The following is a 20,995-nucleotide window of genomic DNA, read 5'->3' on the forward strand; positions in this document are numbered from 1 at the left end:
TAAACAACCCGTTTCAGACGGGGGCCAGTGAACAAGGAGCTGGGATCTCTAGGACCTGACGAAACCAGGGGCTTGGTCTTTAAACTTAGGGATTCACCATCACGGCTTCAACTGAAAAGAAGAAAAGCACAATTCGCGCATAAACAAGGCGAAGCCCTTTTAAGGGTTGATCACAACAAGGAGCCAAAAATTTCGGACAGCAGCTTACACCTGAACACTTAATCTCCAGAGCTAGAAAGCGGACATGTACACTGCAGGCTGTTTTGAAACCGTACTTAAGGTCAAACAGCGTCGGCCTGTCTGAACTGCCCCGCCGGCGTTCACCGTGTGAACAGCACACACCTGCGGGCGTAAGAATAGAATAGGTTGACGATTCTCCACTTCCACCACGAGTGGGTTATATAACCCTGCGTCCGTGAGCCAGCTCAACAGTGACACCTTGTGGACTCATGCGATCATAAACCAGCCGCAATGTCTAGCGACCGGGAACGCAACTGCTGGCTAACGGAGCAACTTCTCTCTTTCGGCATATTTATCTTCTGTGCTCCCCAACACGTTGTATGTTGTTTGTTGTTGTTGCTGCTGTTCTGTGTTTATGGTGGGGCGACCCCTGAATGTCTTCGTACCGGAGCAAACATGCAAATGAGCATTTCATTGCACTTGTGCATGTGACAATAAACTAGACCAGAGGGGTCGGCCATTGCCAGAGCGTTTTCCCAGAGCTTTAGAGGCCGGCTAACGGCACCCAGAGCAGGAGAGCGAAGCCTGGAGCGGTCCAACACAGAGAAGGGTGGACGAAGTCAGGGCCCACAATGCCGTCCTAACTGCCATGTTGGCTGGGTGTTTGGTTTGGTGAGACCGCGGCGCAGCCCCCGGGCCTGAGGCTCCGTCTGACACACGCGTGTCCGACTGCAGGATCCCGAAGGAGGTCCCGGGAGACTGTGGCCCTTGAGCGAACCCTGAACCAGGCAGAGGAAGGACATCCAGCCTGGGAAGTCACCTGCACAGGAGGCAGGAAGAGGAAGCACAGGGAAAAACGCAGAGGAGAGCTCACAGGACCGCACAGTGTGCTCCACCTGCCAGACAGCCTTGCAGCTCCCATATTGGGCCAATCAGTCACCTTCCTCATCATCAGGGAACACAGTCATCCTCGGTCACACAGGGTAGCCAATGATACAACAGCCTCCTGTATCATTACATTTAAACACGCACCGTACCTACTATCTACTATTGCCTACTAGTCGGTTTATTTGGGATGATACAACCGATTACAGTCGATCAGAAAAGGAGAAAAAAGAGCAGAGATCTAGAGCTCTGTTTGACACGCATCCCTGCCAGAATGAAGCCTCTATGCTGGTTAACACGTGAGACCACAAAGCAGCGCCGGAAATGTTACTATGTTGCCGTCTGTTCGAGGTAATTTGTAACGTTCAATCGATTACCTTATAAGATTAAAACACAGTGACTCACGGTGCCTCCTATTGGCCGGTTAATTCAGGGCCGTGCAGAATCGAGGAAGTCAAGGACCACAAGCACGCATTAAACTCCATTTTGGCTCCACGTTTGATTAGACTACCGCGCAATTGGGGCCCACGGGTGAGCCAAAATGGCGCCCCTTTCCTACTCCCTCAGAAGACTGGCAAGTGTAATACTTCTCGGCCTTCGATTGGACGAAGGGCCTGTCAATTATTCTTCGCAGGTTAGGTTGAACTAGAAGACACTATTATGAGCCACAGGGCTGGCTAGGAGCTTAACAAAGAACGCAAACTGGTAAGATTTTAAGCGATTATTACCATTAACATCATGCATAAACTTTCACAAGATAGTTTGAATGATCTGTATGAAAGATCACCGGTCTTTTCGTGGCATGACCGGGGCGCAATGAATTAAAGAAAAGACGAGAAACGCCAGACTAGTTACCATGGAGGGCTAGAAATACTGAAGAAAAGGTCATCAGCAATAGCTGATTAAATTGTGTTTTGAAGCGGAATGGAATAGTCTGATCGTGGTGCCACAACGCGATGGTGTCATTTCCCAAGGGGCTGGATGCTGCGATTCAGCCTTGGAGGAGAAAACAACTCGCTTCGCTCTTTGCGATGTCAGGATGTCAGCGCTAAGATTTCTGATGCTGAGGGTACAGCAACATGGGAAAACAAATACCACGCTGCTGACCACAGTGCCATGAAGGAGAGGTGGAATGGTTCGAGCTCGCCTGATGGGCTGGGGGGCGATCATGGGCTGACAGACGAGGAGCGGCCGGTGTAGCGGAAGAGTGCTGTCGACAATTAGCACACGTGTGCCGGAGAAGCTGCTCGAGTTCTGCTGAAACTCCTGGTCGTGCGATTTCAAAGGCGCTCCCTCGTCTGGACTAACCAGGGGGAAATTAGCCAACAAGAGGAGGGGGGTATAATCAAACTAAAGGGGGGCAAACCCAGTGTCGGTACCGGAGCGGTCCGGCTCGCGGTTTGTTTCTGTCTCCGGCCTCCGAGAGTTTGCGATTTGAGCTCGTTTCCCCCACTTCAATTCTAACGTGTAAGTGTGTATCCCTGTCTTTTATCCCCCCCGTTCAATGAACGCCTCTTGTAATTTTCACCAGGAAGAGAAGTGTTTATAGTGATACTAGCGTAAGAAGTGGTTGCCTCAGGTAGTGACTTTGTAGTTTGTGTGTTGAAGGGCGGATGAGATCGCATCCGCCCTCGGTTACGTTTCTATCGCATTGGTTACAGAGTTCACTTAGGGTGGTAATCGTCCAACACAAGTGTTTTTTTTTTTCTTCCTCCTAATCCCACGGAGGCCCTGTGCTTATCTTGCAGAGGTAATGGGAATGAACGCAGTACTGAACGGGCTGTTTCTGGAGACGTGCAATTGTGTGCCCATACGTGATAAACGCAAGCAGTTGGGGTTCGTACTGTTACCGCTGGGTCCAACGTCAGCTGGAGTTTTGTGACCAATTATAGGTGGTGGTGAGCAAAGTGAACTCAAGTAAACAGTAACCGGACTGTCTAGTCACTAGACACCGCCACGGCTAGTTGACTCGTGTTGCTTTAAGATGGAAGTGCTTATTTTATGTGAATGTATTTGAACACTTAAGCACCGAATTGGGTAACGTGTTGTTATTGTCCAGGCACGGGGGGACTGGTCACTGCCGTCTCCTGGGGTGTTGTGCAGACGGAGCGGGGCCTGTCATCACGCAATGCCGCCGTGACATTTCTCTCTTTAAAGCGCAGCAAGGGGCGCAGTCTGCACGAATGGGCAACGTTAAGGTCGTGTCCCTGTCGTTGCAGGAAGGCTACAGCAGTGCCTGGGAGCCCCGGGAGACGCTTTCCCAGTCCCGAAACACCGCCGCGTCCGCCCTGTCCACCATGAATGCCACCAAGGGAGGTCTGGTCATCTTCACGGCCAATTCGAACCCCTCGTGCATGGAGCTGGGCAAGAGGATTGCCGAGTGAGTACAGGACCGTCCGCGGTCCTCTGACGGCCTGGCTGCTGGTTTCTGACCCTTGGCTGTGCATGGAGAAAGAGCCCCTGCACATCCTCTGCTGGTTAAAATCCTGTGCGGCTTTTATGTGCCTAGGCGCGCTTGGGTTATAATCGTTTAAAACCTTTACTCTGTGTGTTCTTCATGTAAGTAAACGGGCAGCCTTTCAGAAAACCCAATAAATTTTCCAGCTGCACAGCTCAGGTTTTGCAAGCTGTGTAGACTTTTTTGAAGGTGGTATAGCTGAAAAGCAGGATTTTTGCAGGATTCTAGCTTTGTGCACAACATGGGTGTAACAGCCATGAAATATTCAGCGCCTGAAATGCTGTCTTGTGTGAGACGCCTAAAAATAGATCAATCTTTTATCCCTTCTTGTTCACAAAGGGACACAGTGTGCTTTTGGTTCCTGATTTCTATTTTTTCCCCATATTAAGCATCTGTTTAAGTTAAGTTGTTAAAAAAAGAACAGTTTGACAGAATGAATATGGCTCATTGTATCCAGGGGAAATGAGTAACAAGTGTTTTTTTTGTCCCCCCCAGACTAGATAAGGGATACATTTGACTCCTTTGCAGTGGAGCCGGTCAAATGTGAATTTTATCTTGTTCAAATAGTGCCATTAGTTTTGTAAAGAAAGGTGAGCATTTTGTTTTGGGATTTAAAAACTCCCGTACTTGAAAGTGAAATCGTCTTATGGCAGCCGGTGAGTAAGTTTGTCCCTGTTGCATTTCGTTTCGTGTACATGAGCTAAAGATTTAAAATGGCGTTTTACCATCAAGCTTTTGGAGAGCTTTGAGCTGAAGGAAGTTCCCAGCATATGCGTCTTTTAAACAAGAGGGGGCTGTTTGACTGATCTCGATTGTACTGGTGGCTGGTAGCATGAGAATATTATTTTTCCATTTCGAAAGGATCACACACACTTTGCTTCAGCCTCACGAAATGGGAGCTAGTTCCAGATTCCCCAAAACTCTGTCTTGATAAGTATTTCCTGTTTTCTGTTGTCTTGAATGGCTGTAAATTCAATTTCCACTTAAGTCTTCAGGCCTTTGTATTGCCGCTGAGCTTGATGGGAATTTTTAGCAGCCATTTTTATAGAAAGGGCAGCATGTTTTATCTGTAAAAACGCTGGTATCTGTTATGGTGTAAGTACAAAAACTGGGGCTATCTGTTATAATATTATGATTCCCAGTACGCCCCAGTGTAGGCTATTAGAAGCTGCAGGAGTTTGAGTTTTTTCCTTCTGTGTCTGGTGGAGTACATCCCTCTATAAATTCCTTTCTGCAAGGAAGCACTCCAGTGCAGGGGCATTCTTGGAAATTTCAGCAACGCTGGGGCAGTCAGGTGACTCTTGTGCATCGTTGCATAGTTTCGTACCTACTCTTGGAAACGTCAGATCTCTGTACAGTGACAAACCCCGAAGAGAAAAAGAAATGAAATATTGGATCAGACAAAATTGAGCTGCTTTTTGTAGTGACACAGACGGCCTTTAAAAATCTTTCCACAGTGGTGCTGCAGCAGCACTGAAGGACAGCAAGACCGCAGGGGCTGTAGAATTCTAATCAAGGTTTTGCTGTTTTTTTAATTCAGATCTGCAACTTCACATTAAATGTATCTGCTGTATCTTCATATCTGGAGTGCTCTGATGATTGGTTGCAGGAATTAAACATTGTTTCTGATAGAAAATCCCAGCGTTTTTTCCTCTGCCACTCAATTAAGCTGATCGTCTCTTTAAGCTCTCTAGCAGAACCACATCTCAGCTGCAAGTGGTGCTGAAGCATCTCTCTTAAATGTGTCTTGATTTTGCAAAACGGTAGTGGTTCTTTTTTTTTTTTCTTGTGCAAATTCCCCGTGGCGTAAAGGTTAACGTAGGCATTCAGTCTGGGGCTGCACTGCCTCATTTGCTTAAACAAAGCAGGAGCCCTTTCCTGCTCACTCCCGGGACTGTGCCTGTCTCCCATGGTGCAGTAGTGCATAAGAGCCCGTGTCCTAGCAGCTCAGCGTTTCATCTCGTCCCTCATGAGCTCGTTAGCAGACATTCACCTGCCAGTGCCTGGAATCTGGTCTGTCCGCTCTCAGAGATATTTCACTTGAATTGTCTGGAGCTGGATACAAAACTGGTAGGTGTTTGGAACATAAAAATTGTAAAGCATTGCTATACTAAGAATAGAAGCCCAGGATATCTGTTTCAACCACATGGCTGGGCAGCTTGTTCCACCTTTTTGGGAAAAGAAGTGTCTTCTGTTCTCGGTAAAGAACTCGAAAGAACTCCGCTGGGCTGAACTGGGAAATAAGGAACAAGTAAAGGTTTATTCCATGCTGAAAAGAGAAGACGAGAAACACAACGTTTCGGCTGTGGAGGCTTCTTCGGGTATGACCTCTTCTTGTTCCTTTGCAGCCTGCACGTGGTGACACAGCTATACCTCCTTGACTTGGTTAATGGCTTTGAGTACTTTTATAAAGTCCCCTAGTTGTCTTTTCTGTTCAGGGCTGCGAAGGTTCAGTTCCTTCAGCCTGTCAGTGTAGGACCTCCCCTTAAGCTGCAGAATACACCTGCACTCTCTTATCTGGTTTCCTGATCTGTAATATATTTTCTATAAGGTGGTTACCAAAATGGTACACAGCTTTCTAAATGTGAAGGCCTAAGTAGTGCCTTATACAGCTGTGTGTAACGTCCCTTAATTTGAATAGTACACTTCCATCTAAAAAATTAGATTCATTATAACCCCCCAAAGCAAGTAATACAGCTTTTACTCTCAAGCCTGGGATAAAAATAGAGAAACTGGCATCTGAAAAGCTCAGCAGTTGTTAAGGGGTGACTTAAGTTCTTGTCTGGAGGTGTTTTTGGCAGGATGTGCAGATCCGTTTGTTGTTGGCGTGCTGCAGGGAAGCCATGATTGAGAGACTTGATCACAAGTCTCTTTATCAACTTACCTGTGTAGTAAAAAGGATTCTTATGATCAAATATCGATCAGATATACTGAATATTGACCGACGCTTTATCATTCATATACCTGTCTGTGGCAGTGTTCTGTGTTCTGGCAGTTTATATTAACTTGTAAACCTGTGAGTAGAGGATCATTGACTTTTTTTCTGATAAAGTGCCTGTACAGATGTTCATTTCTGAAGCTCATGACTTATTCTCGACATGTTTCATGTGAGCACAGTACCTCGGAGGAATTGGTACAGACCAGTAAGCAGCCTCTGCCCAGTGTGATTGGGAGGGTATGAAAGAAATGAGGAAGCTGAAGGGAGTTCAGGTAAACTCTCAGTGCTTTATCTGCAACAAAGGATCAGTCAGGCTCTCTAAAATGCCATTTTAGCAACTGCTTATTTGGTTGTTGCAATAGCCAGTGTTGTGACCTGGGCTTCTGCATTTTAATGTTAGAGAATTGACAGGTCAGCTGGAAAGCCTTGAACTAGAGAGAAACCAGACGTTGGTCAGTTTAAACCAGGAAGAAGCATCTTATTGAAGATGATGAAGATGGTATACAAAGTGGCTTTGAATTAAAATTTCACGTTTTTAATAACCATCCAACTTGTGACATTCTCAATAAGCATTCTGTGTTTCAGTAGTATATTTTTTCGTTTATGGTTAAACAGCACTTTTTAAAACAGTTGACATTGTATTGTTATATGCACAAAACATCTCTCAAAAGTGGTATGCCAAGTCTAGATTTATTCTCACTATGCCTTTGTGTGCTAGTAAAACATTTGATTGAATAATTGCATGTAGTTGAGGTTTTCATAGATGCTTAAGAAGCGACATTTAAAATTAATCCGGATCACAGCCATTTAGCGTGATCCTTGCTTTTACTTGCAGAATTTCCTGCACGTATTGGAATACTTTTTGTTGCACACAGGCTTCTGAATATTCAGTTAACAGGATCTGAGAGAGACTGACGACAGATTCCACTTGTAAAATACTGGTTTACACAGGAATGTTGGTCAAAGTGCTGAAAGCATTGCAAACAGTTTTCTTTACAAGGGATGTCCAGAATAATCCCCATAATCTCTCTTTCTACAGTAGCTTCAAAAGTGCACTCCTCTTGGTGAATTCCATTTGGAAATCAACAGCCATTAAACTGCAATGCCAATCCAAGTCACTTTTGTTGACGTTTCTTGTTTTTAATTAGGAAAGAAATCATTAGTCCAAGTTACTGTTAATCTTGAAATCTGTCAGAAAAATCTGATTCTAGATCGTTGCATGTACATTCCAGTCTAATCGGCACTGACAAAGCTTACAATCACAAGCTCCTGGATGTGATGGAAGCAGAGGAAAGCCGAAGCTTGAATATCCCCCAAGAAATAACTGCTATTTTATAATAACTGCTGTTTTGCAACATGCCTTCCAGGTTTTATAAATATGCAGGAATATTTGCCTTGCACCCCCGAGAAAGACATTGACTTCTTTTTAAAAATCGCACCCAGGTAGCTGCAAGCAGCAGAGATGGTTAATGGAACTGTCTATTGCTCGTTTTTCCAAATGGGTCCCCACTTGCTGAACCATGGAGTGATTTAAGCAAAGTTCTTTTCTTAAAGAAGCGCGATCTCTTGCAACTGCTGCCAAATGTCATTTACATCGATGCTCTCATCATGTCTTCACTAAACGCTGCTGTCTTTTCATGCAGTCATCGGCTTTTTGTCAATTTCATGTCCTGTTTTGCGTAGACGTCTATACACTGTTCTGGTAGAGACAAGCAGTACTTGTATTCCTGATACAATCACGTCTCGTTTTTTTTTTTTGGTGAAACTCATCGAACAGATCTCCGGACTGCTGAGGAAATGTTCTTTCTGAACCTTTGCGGTCTTCGAATGTCTTTCTGCTTTTTTGCAGCGCAGTTTTGTAACTTCCTTCCGTGGCTTGATTTTTACTTCCACTTAGGAGGAGCAAAGCCGTGTTTTTAAACTTATTTTGCCTTTCAGTCTAGTCCACTTCATCCAGAAGACCTTTCTTGCAATTTGTTTGAAAAAGCCATTGAATACTTGGTGCACGGCAAACACTTTCACAATACGAAAAACAACACGGCCCCTCTTTTAAAAATCCAAAATATTTGGCCTGAGAAGGCTAAATGAAATCTGATTGCTTAGGGTGTCTTGTCAAATTCACTTCTTAGCGTACAAATGTTGTGTAGCCCAACACTGATGTAAGCAGCAACCTAGGACCTATACGTATCCAAGCAGTGACTAAGATGCACGTGTTAACTATTTAAAGCTGTGTTTGTCATTTGTCAATGTAGTCGGTCTTTTCAGGATAAAAAAATGGAACAATATTTTTCTTTAGAATTTGTTTAGGATTTCAGGATGCTGGTGCTGAAACCATATGGAACTTTTTTGTACTGCTGGAATTTGTGGTGCCAGCGGTGGGATTGGAGTCAAAGCCTTAATAAATGGGAGAAGTAGCTGCTTGGCCCTGTTTTAGGAGTACTAAGATTCTCATACCCAATTATTAAGTGATGTCGTGTAAAATGTAATTTTCTGTTTTTCTCTTTCTGATCTTTTCTAGGCGTCTTGGAGTGGAGTTGGGAAAAGTGCTGGTCTATCAGGAAGCCAATAGAGGTAATTAAAGCTTCAACACAGTCATGCATTGATACAAACGGTTCATTCTTCTTAAAAGCTGATTTGACTCAGTTTTGATATTGGGAAAAGGAAGGTGAATCCGTACGGTTTCCTAACACATTCATGATTAATGGTCTAGCGTACTAAACAGACCTGCATGTTCATCTCCTTAAAAATATTGTTTGACTGTTGCCTGCTCTTGCAGATGAGCTTGTGTTTAACAACGGGAGTGCTGAAAATGCAGTTTGGTATCTCTCCCTATGCCTCGCCCTCTGTGATAATGAGAGATGGAATTTAGCTGTTTGTTTTGCAGGATGAACCCAGCTCAGGCCAGGCTGCTTATCTGGAGAACAGAGCCAGAAATATGTGATCCATGTGATCCTGGTCTTTCACCCCTGGTTGGGGTTGTTGGACTGTATGGAGAGCTGATAGAATTGAAGCCTAGTTGGGCACATCTCAGCCATACCTTAGACTTGAGCCTGCCTCTGTGGGATGAGGGCAGGGCTCAGGTTGGCTGGGCTAGCAGGCTCAATCCAGAGTTCTCAATAAATGAGCAGGTTTAAAGTCAGCCTTTCAACATTAGACCTGAGACCCGCTGCAGAGCCCAGTGAGCAAGGTGAAGTTTTGTTTGCGCCCTGACTTTGAATGTACTTAAAGCATAAGTTTTTGCTAAAAAAAATAGTAGGAGTTTGACTGCAATAAAAAAAAATGTTTTTCTTATCTTTTTTTTCATATTATGCAGTGGAAGAAATTCCTTTGAATTAACATAACATGGTAAAAGGTTTAAGAATGTTCATGTATTCAATGTTTCAAGTATTCTTTTGCCCTTGGGAATGGGCATTAACAGAGGAAATGACAGGGTTGTGCTTGGTGTGTCTGAAATGGGATACCTATTCATCTGTAGGAAGATACTTAACCTTCTCATATCTAGCACCACCCCCTAGTGTGGAGGGATTTAAACCTTTGTCAGATTCCACATACTTCAAGCATTTTAACAAAATTATCTACAAATGGAGCTCTGTGGTCCACTAGCGTTATTAAACCGAAAAGGAACATTGCAATACTGTGACAAAGGAGATTTTTTTTCTCTTGTCTGGGGGAAGCTGGTGCCAAGTTTGCTGGGACTGTGATCCTCCGTCCCAGCTGTATGTCCGAGCTTAGTCCTCGGACGCTTGTCGCTCATTCTCTGTGTGACTTTTCTTCCCTCAGAAACACGGGTTCAGATCCAGGAGTCAGTGCGAGGGAAAGATGTCTTCATCATCCAGACGGTGTCAAAGTAGGTTTATGAATAGAGGAGGGGATTAAAAAGGCACAGAGACGGATACAGGCTAAGAAACGAGAGACCTTTGAGTGCTTCTCTTTCCACGGATTGTCGTATTCTAACAGTGTAGCATCCCTCATCTCCTTTTGGGTTTCCTACATGGTCTGGGTTTCAGGCAGCAGCGTGATCATCAGATCTGTTCTAGTCGCATGTGCATGCCTGGAGCTGGCAGTCTGTCAGTGGAAAGTTGCTTCTTGTAAGCGAGATCTGTGTTTTAGTGTAACTCAGTTCTGCTACAGTCAACATAGTTGAGTGAAAATAGGCCTCTAAACCTCTGTGAGTGCATTGCGTACTAGTGTGCTGCATACCCTACTTGCTTCACAGTTTATGAGAAACTAGTGGTAGCCCTGATCCAGTGTTTTGTTATGGCAACCAATGACATGACAGCAAGGGCTGGTGCTGAGGTCATTCAAGCTATTGAATACCCCCGGTCTACATGGTGGACAACAGCCGGATCGGACTCATCCGCCAAATTAGTTGGCAAACCAGAAACGATCAGAGCAGTCTAGGAGCAGTTACCTGCCCCTTTATTGTCGCGAGCGCACCCTTGACGTGTGGGTGGAGGGAGCGATCATGTCTCGGGTTTCTGCACCTGCGCTCGCCGTCAGTGCCCGCCGAGGTGCAGGGTCAGCCCGGTGACCCCCTGCCTCCCTCTCCGACCTCAGGGACGTGAACACCACCATCATGGAGCTCCTGATCATGGTGTACGCCTGCAGGACGTCCTGCGCCCGCAGCATCATCGGCGTCATTCCCTACTTCCCCTACAGCAAGCAGTGCAAGATGAGGAAGAGGGGCTCCATCGTCTCCAAGCTCCTCGCCTCCATGATGTGCAAAGCAGGTGGGGGGGGGGGTCTCATCCTGGGAGGGCCGCCCTGCTTTCCTCGAGATCTTCACTTCTAACCTCGCCAGCTGCCTTTGCAGGCTGTCCTAGTGAATATACCCTGTCACCCTCTTCCACCACATAGCATGTTTTGGCTGTGGCCTGTCCATGCAGCTAATACTTTGTCTGCCAGAGTCTCCCCCCCCCCCCCCCCCATAATTTTTTTAATGACATTTTGCTTGAATGGTACGTACCACGACACCTTAATTTTCTTAATTTTCTTTATTCCTGCAGGGCTGACTCACCTGATCACCATGGATTTGCACCAGAAGGAGATCCAGGGCTTCTTTAACATCCCAGTGGATAATCTGCGTGCTTCTCCATTCCTTTTGCAGTACATCCAGGAAGAGGTAAGGGCCTGTCTATAACGCGCCCTCGAAACGCCCTGTTATTTGCTCATCCTTATTCAGAGCATGGTAGCTACGAGACCTGAAGTTTCCCCTAATTTCAGATTGCTCTCCGAGGATCTTGGTGCCAAGAGAAAACCAATCAGCACTTGTAGGCGACTGTTGTGTGAATCTTTTCGAGAGGAGTGACTGCTTTTGCCAAAATCGATAAGCTTGCAATCCTGGGTCTGCCTTGCACTCTCGCACACACACACAAGTTTCCCAGCTCCCTTGCTTCCAAACTCCTGTCACTCCTGGCGGTTTCTGACAAATGTGTGGGCCACCCCGCAGAGTTCAGTACAGTACATTTGACCCTGGTGATCAACCGAGTGTTCAATGAGGCCTGCGCCACTCTTTTCTGCGAAGCGCATGTTCTGCTCGCCTGACACTAAGTGCACTGGTAACCATTGCAGTGCGAGAGACTACAAGGGGTATTTTTGGGGAGTGTGAATTTTTTTTACTTGCTAAAAAGGTTTATTTTTCTTGCAGTTGCTCACGCTTGAGTCCACTTCCTTTTGCACATTTCTATCGGACCACAGTGTCCTGTACGGTCATTTCTGAGAGAGTTGTGTTCCTGCGATACCTTGCATGTTAGAAAATCACACTATATAAATACGTGTTTTATGGGGGAGGGGATAGGGTTAGGGGCAGACGAGACCATTTTTTTTTTGTTTTTCTTTTATTGTCAGAAGACTTGTGCCTGCCTGTTTCTATGATTGGTCTTCAGTCCACAGACTTAAGAGGCGTTCCACCTTGTCTAACACCTTAGGCCTTTGTCCTTGCAGTTTTGCAGCACTTATTTTTGTTCCAGCAAGACCACTTTCTTTTACCTTGGTAGCACTGTCCCTAACAGTACACAGTGTAGGTTCAATAAGACTTGTTGCATGAACAATATTGGATGTTCAAAGTACTTTATTACATCCAAGCTTTGCTCTTGAGTGATAGCCTTTCTTTTTCGATCTCCTCCAGCACTTTTACTAGCACAGCGCTTTCTGTGCGGATGTTTGTCACCTTTTTTTAGCCAGAATTGCCATAAAGGAGGCACAAAATATTAAATTAATAATGAAATAATCCAGCAAAGCTACAGCTTCTAAACAAACATGCAGTGCCCACTGAGCAGCTGTGTGCTACTGAACTGCATACACAACTCCTTTTTTTTTCCGTAAACGCGAGGTGATACTTCCAGAATGAGATTGCGTTATACCCAACCGACATCTGCACACTATAAAGAATATTCCCATATTAAATAAGTGTGCTATATCCGATTTGCGCCATTTAAACATGCTTTGTAGGAGAAATGTCTGTGCTTTGTTAGCATTCCCATTCATCGTTATGGCTGTAATCCATCTTCTCTCCACCCACTGTCAGCTTTGTCGCTGGGCCTGATTAAAATACGCTTATTTCCAGCTAAGTCTGGTTATTTGCTGGCGCAAGGCCATCGATACCATGAGTATGTGTTGCCGTTACAATAGAGTTGTAGTAGTGCGAATGGGGTGTATGTATGTCTGTCAAGCAGGGACATATACACAAATATAATAAGCGAACTGAAATAAACCCATCTGTATACACTAAATAGAGTTGAGAACTAGATAGCCGAAGAACGAACTGTTCTTTTGCAAGTGATAAAGTTCTTGAAGGTTCTCAGTGAGTGTAACTTTTCTTCTGTTTGTGCAGCTCAGTCTTATTTTTCAGACCACAAGCACAGGCAGTCGGTAAAGCAGAGCGGATCAGTTTTACCGACTGCCTAAGGATCTGCTTCTGTGGCTGGAAGGCTGCCGGTTCAAATCCCATGGCCGGCAGAGGAATCCTACTCCGTTGGGCCCCTGAGCAAGGCCCTTACCCCCAGCTGCTCCAGGGGCGTCGTATAAATGGCTGACCCTGCGCTCTGACCCCAAGCTTCTCTCCCTGTCTGTGTGTCTCATGGAGAGCAAGCTGGGGTATGCGGAAAAAAACAAATTCCTAATGCAAGGCGAATAAAGTGGATTCACTGGATTGGTGAACGGAGAAATCCTCAACAGTTCATGAAAAGCTTTGAAAGATTAATCTTGTCATGAGCCTACTTCGCAGTAACGGCTGGCTATATGTGTTTAAAATCTGCAGATCCCCGACTATAGAAATGCAGTAATTGTTGCCAAATCTCCAGCCTCAGCCAAAAGGTAAGCTGTCCTGCATTTTCTTGTTCTGTTTGTGCCCATCATCATCTTTTCATTTTTCCCCCCAGTTATTGAAGCTGTAAAATAAAATGCCAACTTACATCCCTCTGTCTGAGGAGAGCCTCAGTGCATGACTTGTGATTTGTGTGTGTCTTATCCCACTGAGTCCTGGGTGGACCACCCAGCTGGAACATGCAGAAATGATACAAAAGCAGATACAGGCAGTGTGAAAGCTGCTTATTGGTCAGTGTTTGTAGTGCCTCTCGGTGTAAATTGTGCAGCGTGAAGCTGAAATGAGGGAACAGTGCTTGGGTGTCCAGTGTGGTCTGTTTCTGAAAGGACTGACGGTAGCTGTCCTGTGTCGTACAGAAGTGGTGCTTTTAGCTTTCCCAGCAGGCGCACAGTGCTGTAACCCTGGTAGCATGCAGCTCCAGGTGGTGCTTGTGGGGTCGAGCAGCCGCTGTGTGTTGCCGTAACGGCGCTGTCCCACGGTTTGCAGGGCGCAGTCGTTCGCGGAGCGGCTGCGGCTGGGCATCGCGGTCATCCACGGCGAGGCGCAGGACGCCGAGTCGGACATGGTCGACGGCCGCCACTCTCCGCCCACCGTGAAGAACTTGGGCGCCATCCATCCCAGCATGGAGATACCCTGTAAGACACGCCGCCGTCCTCTGTCCTGAGACTGGGAGAGTGCAGCTTATTCCTCCTTGTTCTGTTTTTTTTTTTCCCCCATCCTGTCTCCGAGACGCTTCAGAACCATTGTCCGTTTGCTGGTTTTACCCCGGAATGCTCCTATGGGAAGGCGTTAAACATCGTGAGGCTCTGATTTGTGGATGCAGTTTCAGGTCCTGTCAGAATTCTTTCTTTCTGCAAGTCCTGTTCCTGTCCCTCCTTTCCTAACGTGACTCTTTTGTCTGCCTGTCTCTGCCCAGTGCTCATTCCCAAAGAGAAGCCCCCCATTACAGTGGTAGGAGACGTCGGTGGGAGAATTGCCATCATAGTGGTGAGTACTGAGGCCTGAGCGTGTGGCTTCTCTCTGCGTGCCTGACGGGTTCACTGCATTGTGATCGCAAACAGTTGTGAATTTTATTTCGCCTGGGTCAAGCTCTGCAAACATGGTCCTTGAGGGCTCGTTTCCCTTGAGCCGTGTAATCCTCTTGAACTTCGGAGCTGTTCTTCAGGACCAGACAGGGGCTCATTTGGCCCGTCTTCGGTGTCATGGTGACTTTCTCTTGGGTGGGCATATGAGAAGACTCTGTTCTAGGGTCAGGATTTTGTGATTGAGGTGTGGGTCTGAAGTTTACACGTTAATCTGGGACGAAGTATTTAAATGCCTAAAGGCCCTGCGTGTTGGTGATATTCAGAAAAGCCTGCAGCTCCTTGAAGAAAGCCATTGCCCATTCCTGTTCTGCTTGCTGCAGCATCTAATTCCGAGTGCGGGTTCACAAATGTTGATTAATTTTCGGTCGTCCCTGACCTCGTCGTGTGCATGTCGGACTCCCGCCGTCCGGCAACATCTGGACCGAGGGCTGTCTCCTTCAAAATCCCTTCCGGCGCTGTGCCGTCTGTTCCCTGCAGGACGACATCATCGACGATGTGGACAGTTTCCTGGCCGCGGCCGAGACCCTGAAGGAGAGGGGGGCTTACAAGATCTACGTGATGGCCACCCACGGCATCCTGTCCTCCGACGCCCCACGGCTCATAGAGGAGTCCGCCATCGACGAGGTCAGGGTCTCTCCTCCCCTGCTGGGTTTGGCCACCCACATCCCCTGGAGGAGGTGTCGAGGAGTTCATTTGCCCTCATTCAACACTGTGCATCTCACGTCCACAGCTAGAGGTTCAACATGTAGCATTAGGCACTGTGGAATTAGGGTCCTAAAAGAGAGACGCTCCGGTTCACAGCTGATGCACCTGTGCAGGAATAAGCGCATCAGCATCAAGTTAGACGGCCTTGTGGAAGAGACTGGGCCCGAGACAGGCTGTCACGGTGATGGGTGATGATTATGGTCTGGTTGTGGAAGCACGACAAGAAAATAGGATTTCTCTGATGTTGTAGCTACCATTTTTAACTGTCAGGATGTGTCCCCTATGCTGTGTTGGAAAGCAAACCTCACTCACTGCATTGAGTCATTATCTGGCAGAGGGCATATTGTACCTTTACAGCAGCAGTGTTGGTCCGGGCGTCAGTGGGCTGTCTCTGTAAAGGGGTGGGTTGTGGCTGTGCATTCTGTCCCCTGGATGTCGCTGTGTTTGCCCACAGGTGGTTGTGACAAACACCATCCCTCACGAGATCCAGAAGCTGCAGTGTCCCAAGATCCAGACAGTGGACATCAGCATGATCCTGTCCGAGGCCATCCGGCGCATCCACAACGGCGAATCCATGTCCTATCTGTTCCGCAACATCGGAGTGGACGACTGAGCCTGGCTCCTCCACCTGCGCGTGTCGGCTGAGCAATCAGATTCTGCCTAGAGGCCAAGTCTTGTTCAAAGCGCCATTTTTTTTTCTCCTGAATTTCCTGTCCCCCTCCCCCCCTCTCCCGCTGCAGTGAATTGTGCACAAATGTCAAAAGCTGTATGCCATAGCATTTTTTTTTTATTCATCTGTGCTTTTTGGAGTTGAAATATTTTAAGTACGAACTTTTTGTTCTTGTTTTTAATGGGGGACTTTATTCATCTCTTCAGACTTTTAATTTATTATGTGGTTTCCCCACCCTGCGTTGTGAGACTGCAGCAGGGGTGTCTCATGGGAACGGTGATGTGGGGGCAGCGAGTGTAAATATTTCTGAAATCAGGAGAGCGAGTTGCCCTCAGCGATTAGACAGCGGCACTGCTGCAGTCGGCCAGTAGCTGTGCTCTTCTCTTCTTTAACATTCCAGTTGCGTGCACCGTACTCTGCACAGCGTCCCAGTTCTGTTATCTCGCGTCTCACCTGCGCAAATTGCTTCTTTTTTTTAAAGCCATGCAGTGCTGCTCTGGGACGACTGTTTTGAGTTTGAAATTCTTCTGCCACTAGTTCATGCTCAGACCCTGCCTGGATCCTCTGATAATATCCCAGCGGTCTCTGGTGTTTTTTTTTTTTTGTTTCCAGTGGGGATTCACGACGGTAAATGTCTCCCTGATGCACCTGCGCGGCTTGCTCCGTTTGCTAGCGATTTTTGACTTCTGTCTCCTGAGCCGTTTCAGAGGGGCGGTATTTTCCAAAGATGTGTCCCATGCCACGGGGCAGTGTTCAGCAGGTGCCGTTGGCGGATTTTTTTTTTTTCACGTTATTTAAAGGGAGTGTTTTTCTTTTTTCTTCCTAAATGTTATATTTCAGAAAACGAACTGGCCACTTGGGAAGTTTTTATAGTATTGGCTCAGTTGTGATTTATTAATCCAGTTCTTTTTTTTTAATCAAGTAACAGCTCATGTGCTGGTCTTACAGCTGCAGCGAAGGGCAGTATGAGCAGGGGGGGGAGAGAGGTCTGTGTTTGAGCCAGGGCTGGATCCTTCTTCTCTGGAGGGAATAGAGTTACAAGAGACTGACGGACCTGTGAGCAGTTAGTGCTTGCATTGTGGCGCTGTCCTGCTAACCTTTGGCACTCTGGATTGTGGTAACGGGTAAAAACCAAATGCAGGGGTGGGAGAGACAGGTCGTCACTGACCAATCCCAGCCTGCATCTTCTCTAGCTCTCTGGGTAGCAAGGCAACAGTGCTGTCCTTAAATACGTTCTGTGCACGATGATGTGGTATGGCCACTGTCCTGAAAAGTTTTCTATCTTAAGGAAGTGTATATAACACATCTTGGACTGCACTTTTGCCAAGAAAGACCTTAAACTGCTCTTTGAGGAACATGTTTCACAGCACTGCCCTTGTCTTCAGAGCAGTCCAAAATGTCTTTATGTCCTGTAACATTGTCTGTATATACCTTCCATGTCTCTGTATATCTTCACAAGCCAGACCTGGGCAGTGCCACCAGTGTTTCATGTTTGTTGGCTTTCAGTGGCTTCGAATGTGTCTTTTAGACTTTTTACACTTCTGTTGTTTTATTTGAAAATGGATATAAAACTGGATATTTATAAGGGATTCTCATAGAATTGTTTTGCGAGAACTTGATTTGCAGATTTTTAGCTGTATGAGGACCGCGCTAGATGAAATAGGATTAAATGGCATTTTTAGATTTGAATTGCATATTCCTTGTGCACCACTTGAAGCTGTGAGCAATCAGAAATCCTGTTCTCATTTTCCAAGCCTAATTTATATTGAAGGCCTTTCCCAAGTTCACAGCGTTTATTATAGTTCTTATTGATTTTTTTTTTCTCCTTGAGATGCACTCCAGGTCAGCGTGCTGTGAAGTGAACTGTGGGATTACAGGTGTTCTCTCTTAATCGATCTTTGTAATTTAAGCTTCTAAACCAATGCAGTTTGTTGGGAAAGCACCAATTCAGAAGGAAGCTTTTGTATTTTCTGCAAAGAAGAAAAAAAAATAAAGATCATGTTTCTCTGAGGCATGGAGCCTGTATTTTATTTATTAATTGGAAAATGAGTTCAGTTCTCGTCATTTCAGATCCTGGTTTCAAATCGTGTTCGAAGTTAATTGAACTTTCTGGACCTGTTCACGCCCTGTTTGTGAAAGTTCATCTCTTGATGTGGTGTTACTGTACTGTCTTGTCTTCGGGTACCCCTCAATGAGCTTTGCTGGATAAGACTGGATAATGAACATAAGGCTACAAATGCGAGGAAGCTTTTCAGTCCAGCCAGCATGTCTGGTAGTTCGTGATTGATCCAAGGATCTTGCCAGCTATGTCTTGAAAGAAGCCAGGGTATCTGCTTCAACAACATGGCTGGACAGCTTGTTCCAGGCTCCCATAACCCTCCTGTTGTTGGTTAGAAATACACTTCCATGTAACTTCTTGTGTCCTCTGGTTTGTTTCACTGTTTGTTTTTTGTCTGTGCTTTTGAGGAGTTTGACTACTAATTTGCATTTGGTTTCCTCAGGCTTTTCTATTCAGGACTAAAAAGGTTCAGTTCAGGTCGGTATAGGACATTCTGTTAAGCCCTAGGATGTATCTCGTTGCTCTTCTCCTGACAGATCCCAGAGAATGAATTTATGATCTGTTAATTCATATGGGTTTTTTTTGTGTTGGGGTAGGGTTTAGATTGTCAGACTGGAATAATTAAGACGCAAAACAAAGGCCCGTGCCTTTTTAGGTTGTCATCGATCAAGCAAAACATCAATTTAATAACTTTCAGCTGATCACTCATAACCTCATGACTTCCACACAGGACAATAAATATCTCTTCTGATCTGTCAGTTCTGGCACCCCTGGTAATTCACGTAAGCTTGGTCTCTTAAGCGCTTTGTCCAGCTAGGTTACCTGTGGGATTGATACTTACTCCTGGATGCTTGTAAATGATAAGGTGTATTTGGATAAGGTGACAAAGGTGTGGAGGTGTTGACTCTGGTAATGGACAGCTCATGGACACTGATTCAGTAAAGCTCAGCACTCCTGTGTGACAAACACTGCATAGCGGATGTGTGTTTAACCCATTAGATCAATCCCGTTTTTAATTGGTTCGTTGCTGAATCATCAAAACCTGTTAGGAGCCGCCTGGGTTGCCTAGAGGAAAAGCACTGGACTGGCTATCGCTCTCTGTGGGCCTGTTCCAGTTTGCAGCTGAGAAGGACGCTAATTACACCCCCTTGCCCGATCAATTGAGCCTGACGTCAGTGAAGCAGCCAGCGCCATCTGGCCTGAGGAGCAGGTACACAGCGAGTGAACTGAACGGGGTTTCATCACCTCCCTCGGAAAACCTGACCCGTGCCATCTGTTGCACCTGGCCGGGAGCTGACCATGCAATCTGAACTGGAGAGTTTCAGTCTCGAGCTGGGTCGGCAGACCAGGGGGCTGATGGGCTACCTTAACCTTCAGCAGACGGAAGGTGGGGAAAGCGCTGGACTCCTGTGTGCGCAGGAAGCATGTCGGAGATGTTGGCTGCTGAAAGGCAGTCGGGGATCCGTCCATGAGGGATCTGTGTCTTATAACGGGACGCGTTGGCGATCTTGCAGTTTGTCTCTCTCTCTCTTTCGCCTCATTTGCTGCCCGCACGTCTCTTCCAGTCACTCCGGCTGCCACATGGCTTGTGAACGGCCCCTTTCTGTTCACCTGGTTACCTGCTGGAGACGGGAACCAGTGTGCAAACATGAGAGACGGCCCTTCGAGCCCTAATGAGCTGCCTGCCAGAGTAGAGCAGCCCAGCTGTTGTTTGTCTGTTTTTTCATCTTCGCAGTGCTCCAGAATTTGGTTTTAAGGCGCTGGTATGTCTCCTTGGCAGCGGGGGGCCCCCTGCGGGGCAATTACGCCATCGGGATTGTCAGGCTCTGGTCAAAACTGCGAGGAAAGTTTCAAGCTTTCCCAAGTCTGGATGGGCAGGTCAGTCCTGCCTCTCTTGGGAGCAGCGTTGTGGTTCAATCCGAAAGTGGTTCGACAACGCTGTTTGCATTCTGTGTCCACTGTTAATCCCCAAGTGCTGTTCTGTTGATCATCGTCAGCTTCAGTGACGATTTCAAACCCAGGCTGTGGCACGGCACTACGCAGTGCGTTACAGTGTAACCAGAGGATTATACGCTACTTGACTCCAGTTGATAAGTGATGGTTATGCAGGAAATGTAAAACAGCCTGTAACAATCCGATTAATAACTTATCTCCCCTATGCTACATGGATTTAATGAGCTCCTGCTGTGATTGTCAATCCCTTTGAATGCTAAGGGGTGTTTGTCATCTTAAACCTCTTCTCCATTGCGTGTTGACTTGAGCGCGTGGCACGCACGCAGAGCAGGGAATGAAGGCGAAATAATGTTTAAGTCTCTCTTTTGGGTCTGTCAGTGACACTGGGAGAAGGAAAGGAGAGACTCCCAAGGGGCTGGATTTTGCTTTGCAAACGAGAAGATGATTGTAATTAAAGTAAAGGTCCTAAAGAGAATGATGAAGGCTTTTTCTCCAGTGATTTGAGGTTCTTCATGTGTAGTCTGAGATCACGGGAAAAGGGTTCTCTTTCCCTGTCACACACGCAGTTTGTCGGAGTTGTTTTCATCCCACCTGTCTGTTCAGGCCCTGTTCAGTGCGGGACGTGTTGCATTTCATAAAGCACAGCAGTCCTCATTTCTGTGAATGCTGGTGCTTCATTAAGCTGATGTGTTTAATCATCAATTTTAGCAGCACCTTGCCTCCCCCCACACCCCCCCC

At 46.4% G+C, this 20,995-nt stretch overlaps 1 protein-coding gene across 3 annotated transcripts; it reads left to right on the forward strand.

Annotated features, from left to right (window-relative positions):
• Window positions 1-1,664: 1,664 nt before the first annotated feature.
• Window positions 1,665-18,255, forward strand: prpsap2 (phosphoribosyl pyrophosphate synthetase-associated protein 2). Of its 3 annotated transcripts, none has more exons than XM_006637146.3 (11): window positions 1,665-1,770; window positions 3,285-3,445; window positions 8,980-9,032; window positions 10,242-10,308; window positions 11,019-11,191; window positions 11,468-11,583; window positions 13,720-13,775; window positions 14,272-14,420; window positions 14,702-14,772; window positions 15,348-15,494; window positions 16,030-18,255. In XM_006637146.3, the coding sequence occupies exons 2-11, from the start codon at window positions 3,363-3,365 to the stop codon at window positions 16,186-16,188; spliced, it is 1,074 nt and encodes a 357-aa protein (XP_006637209.1). In that variant the 5' UTR covers window positions 1,665-1,770; window positions 3,285-3,362; the 3' UTR covers window positions 16,189-18,255. The 3 variants fall into 3 exon arrangements, with proteins under 3 accessions (XP_006637209.1, XP_015215734.1, XP_015215733.1); XM_015360247.2 differs by lacking the exon at window positions 1,665-1,770 and adding an exon at window positions 2,085-2,532; XM_015360248.2 differs by lacking the exon at window positions 3,285-3,445 and having other exon boundaries at window positions 1,738-1,770.
• The last annotated feature ends 2,740 nt before the right edge of the window (window positions 18,256-20,995 follow it).

Source organism: Lepisosteus oculatus, chromosome 19, assembly GCF_040954835.1.
Source record: "Lepisosteus oculatus isolate fLepOcu1 chromosome 19, fLepOcu1.hap2, whole genome shotgun sequence".
Lineage (NCBI taxonomy): Eukaryota > Metazoa > Chordata > Actinopteri > Semionotiformes > Lepisosteidae > Lepisosteus > Lepisosteus oculatus.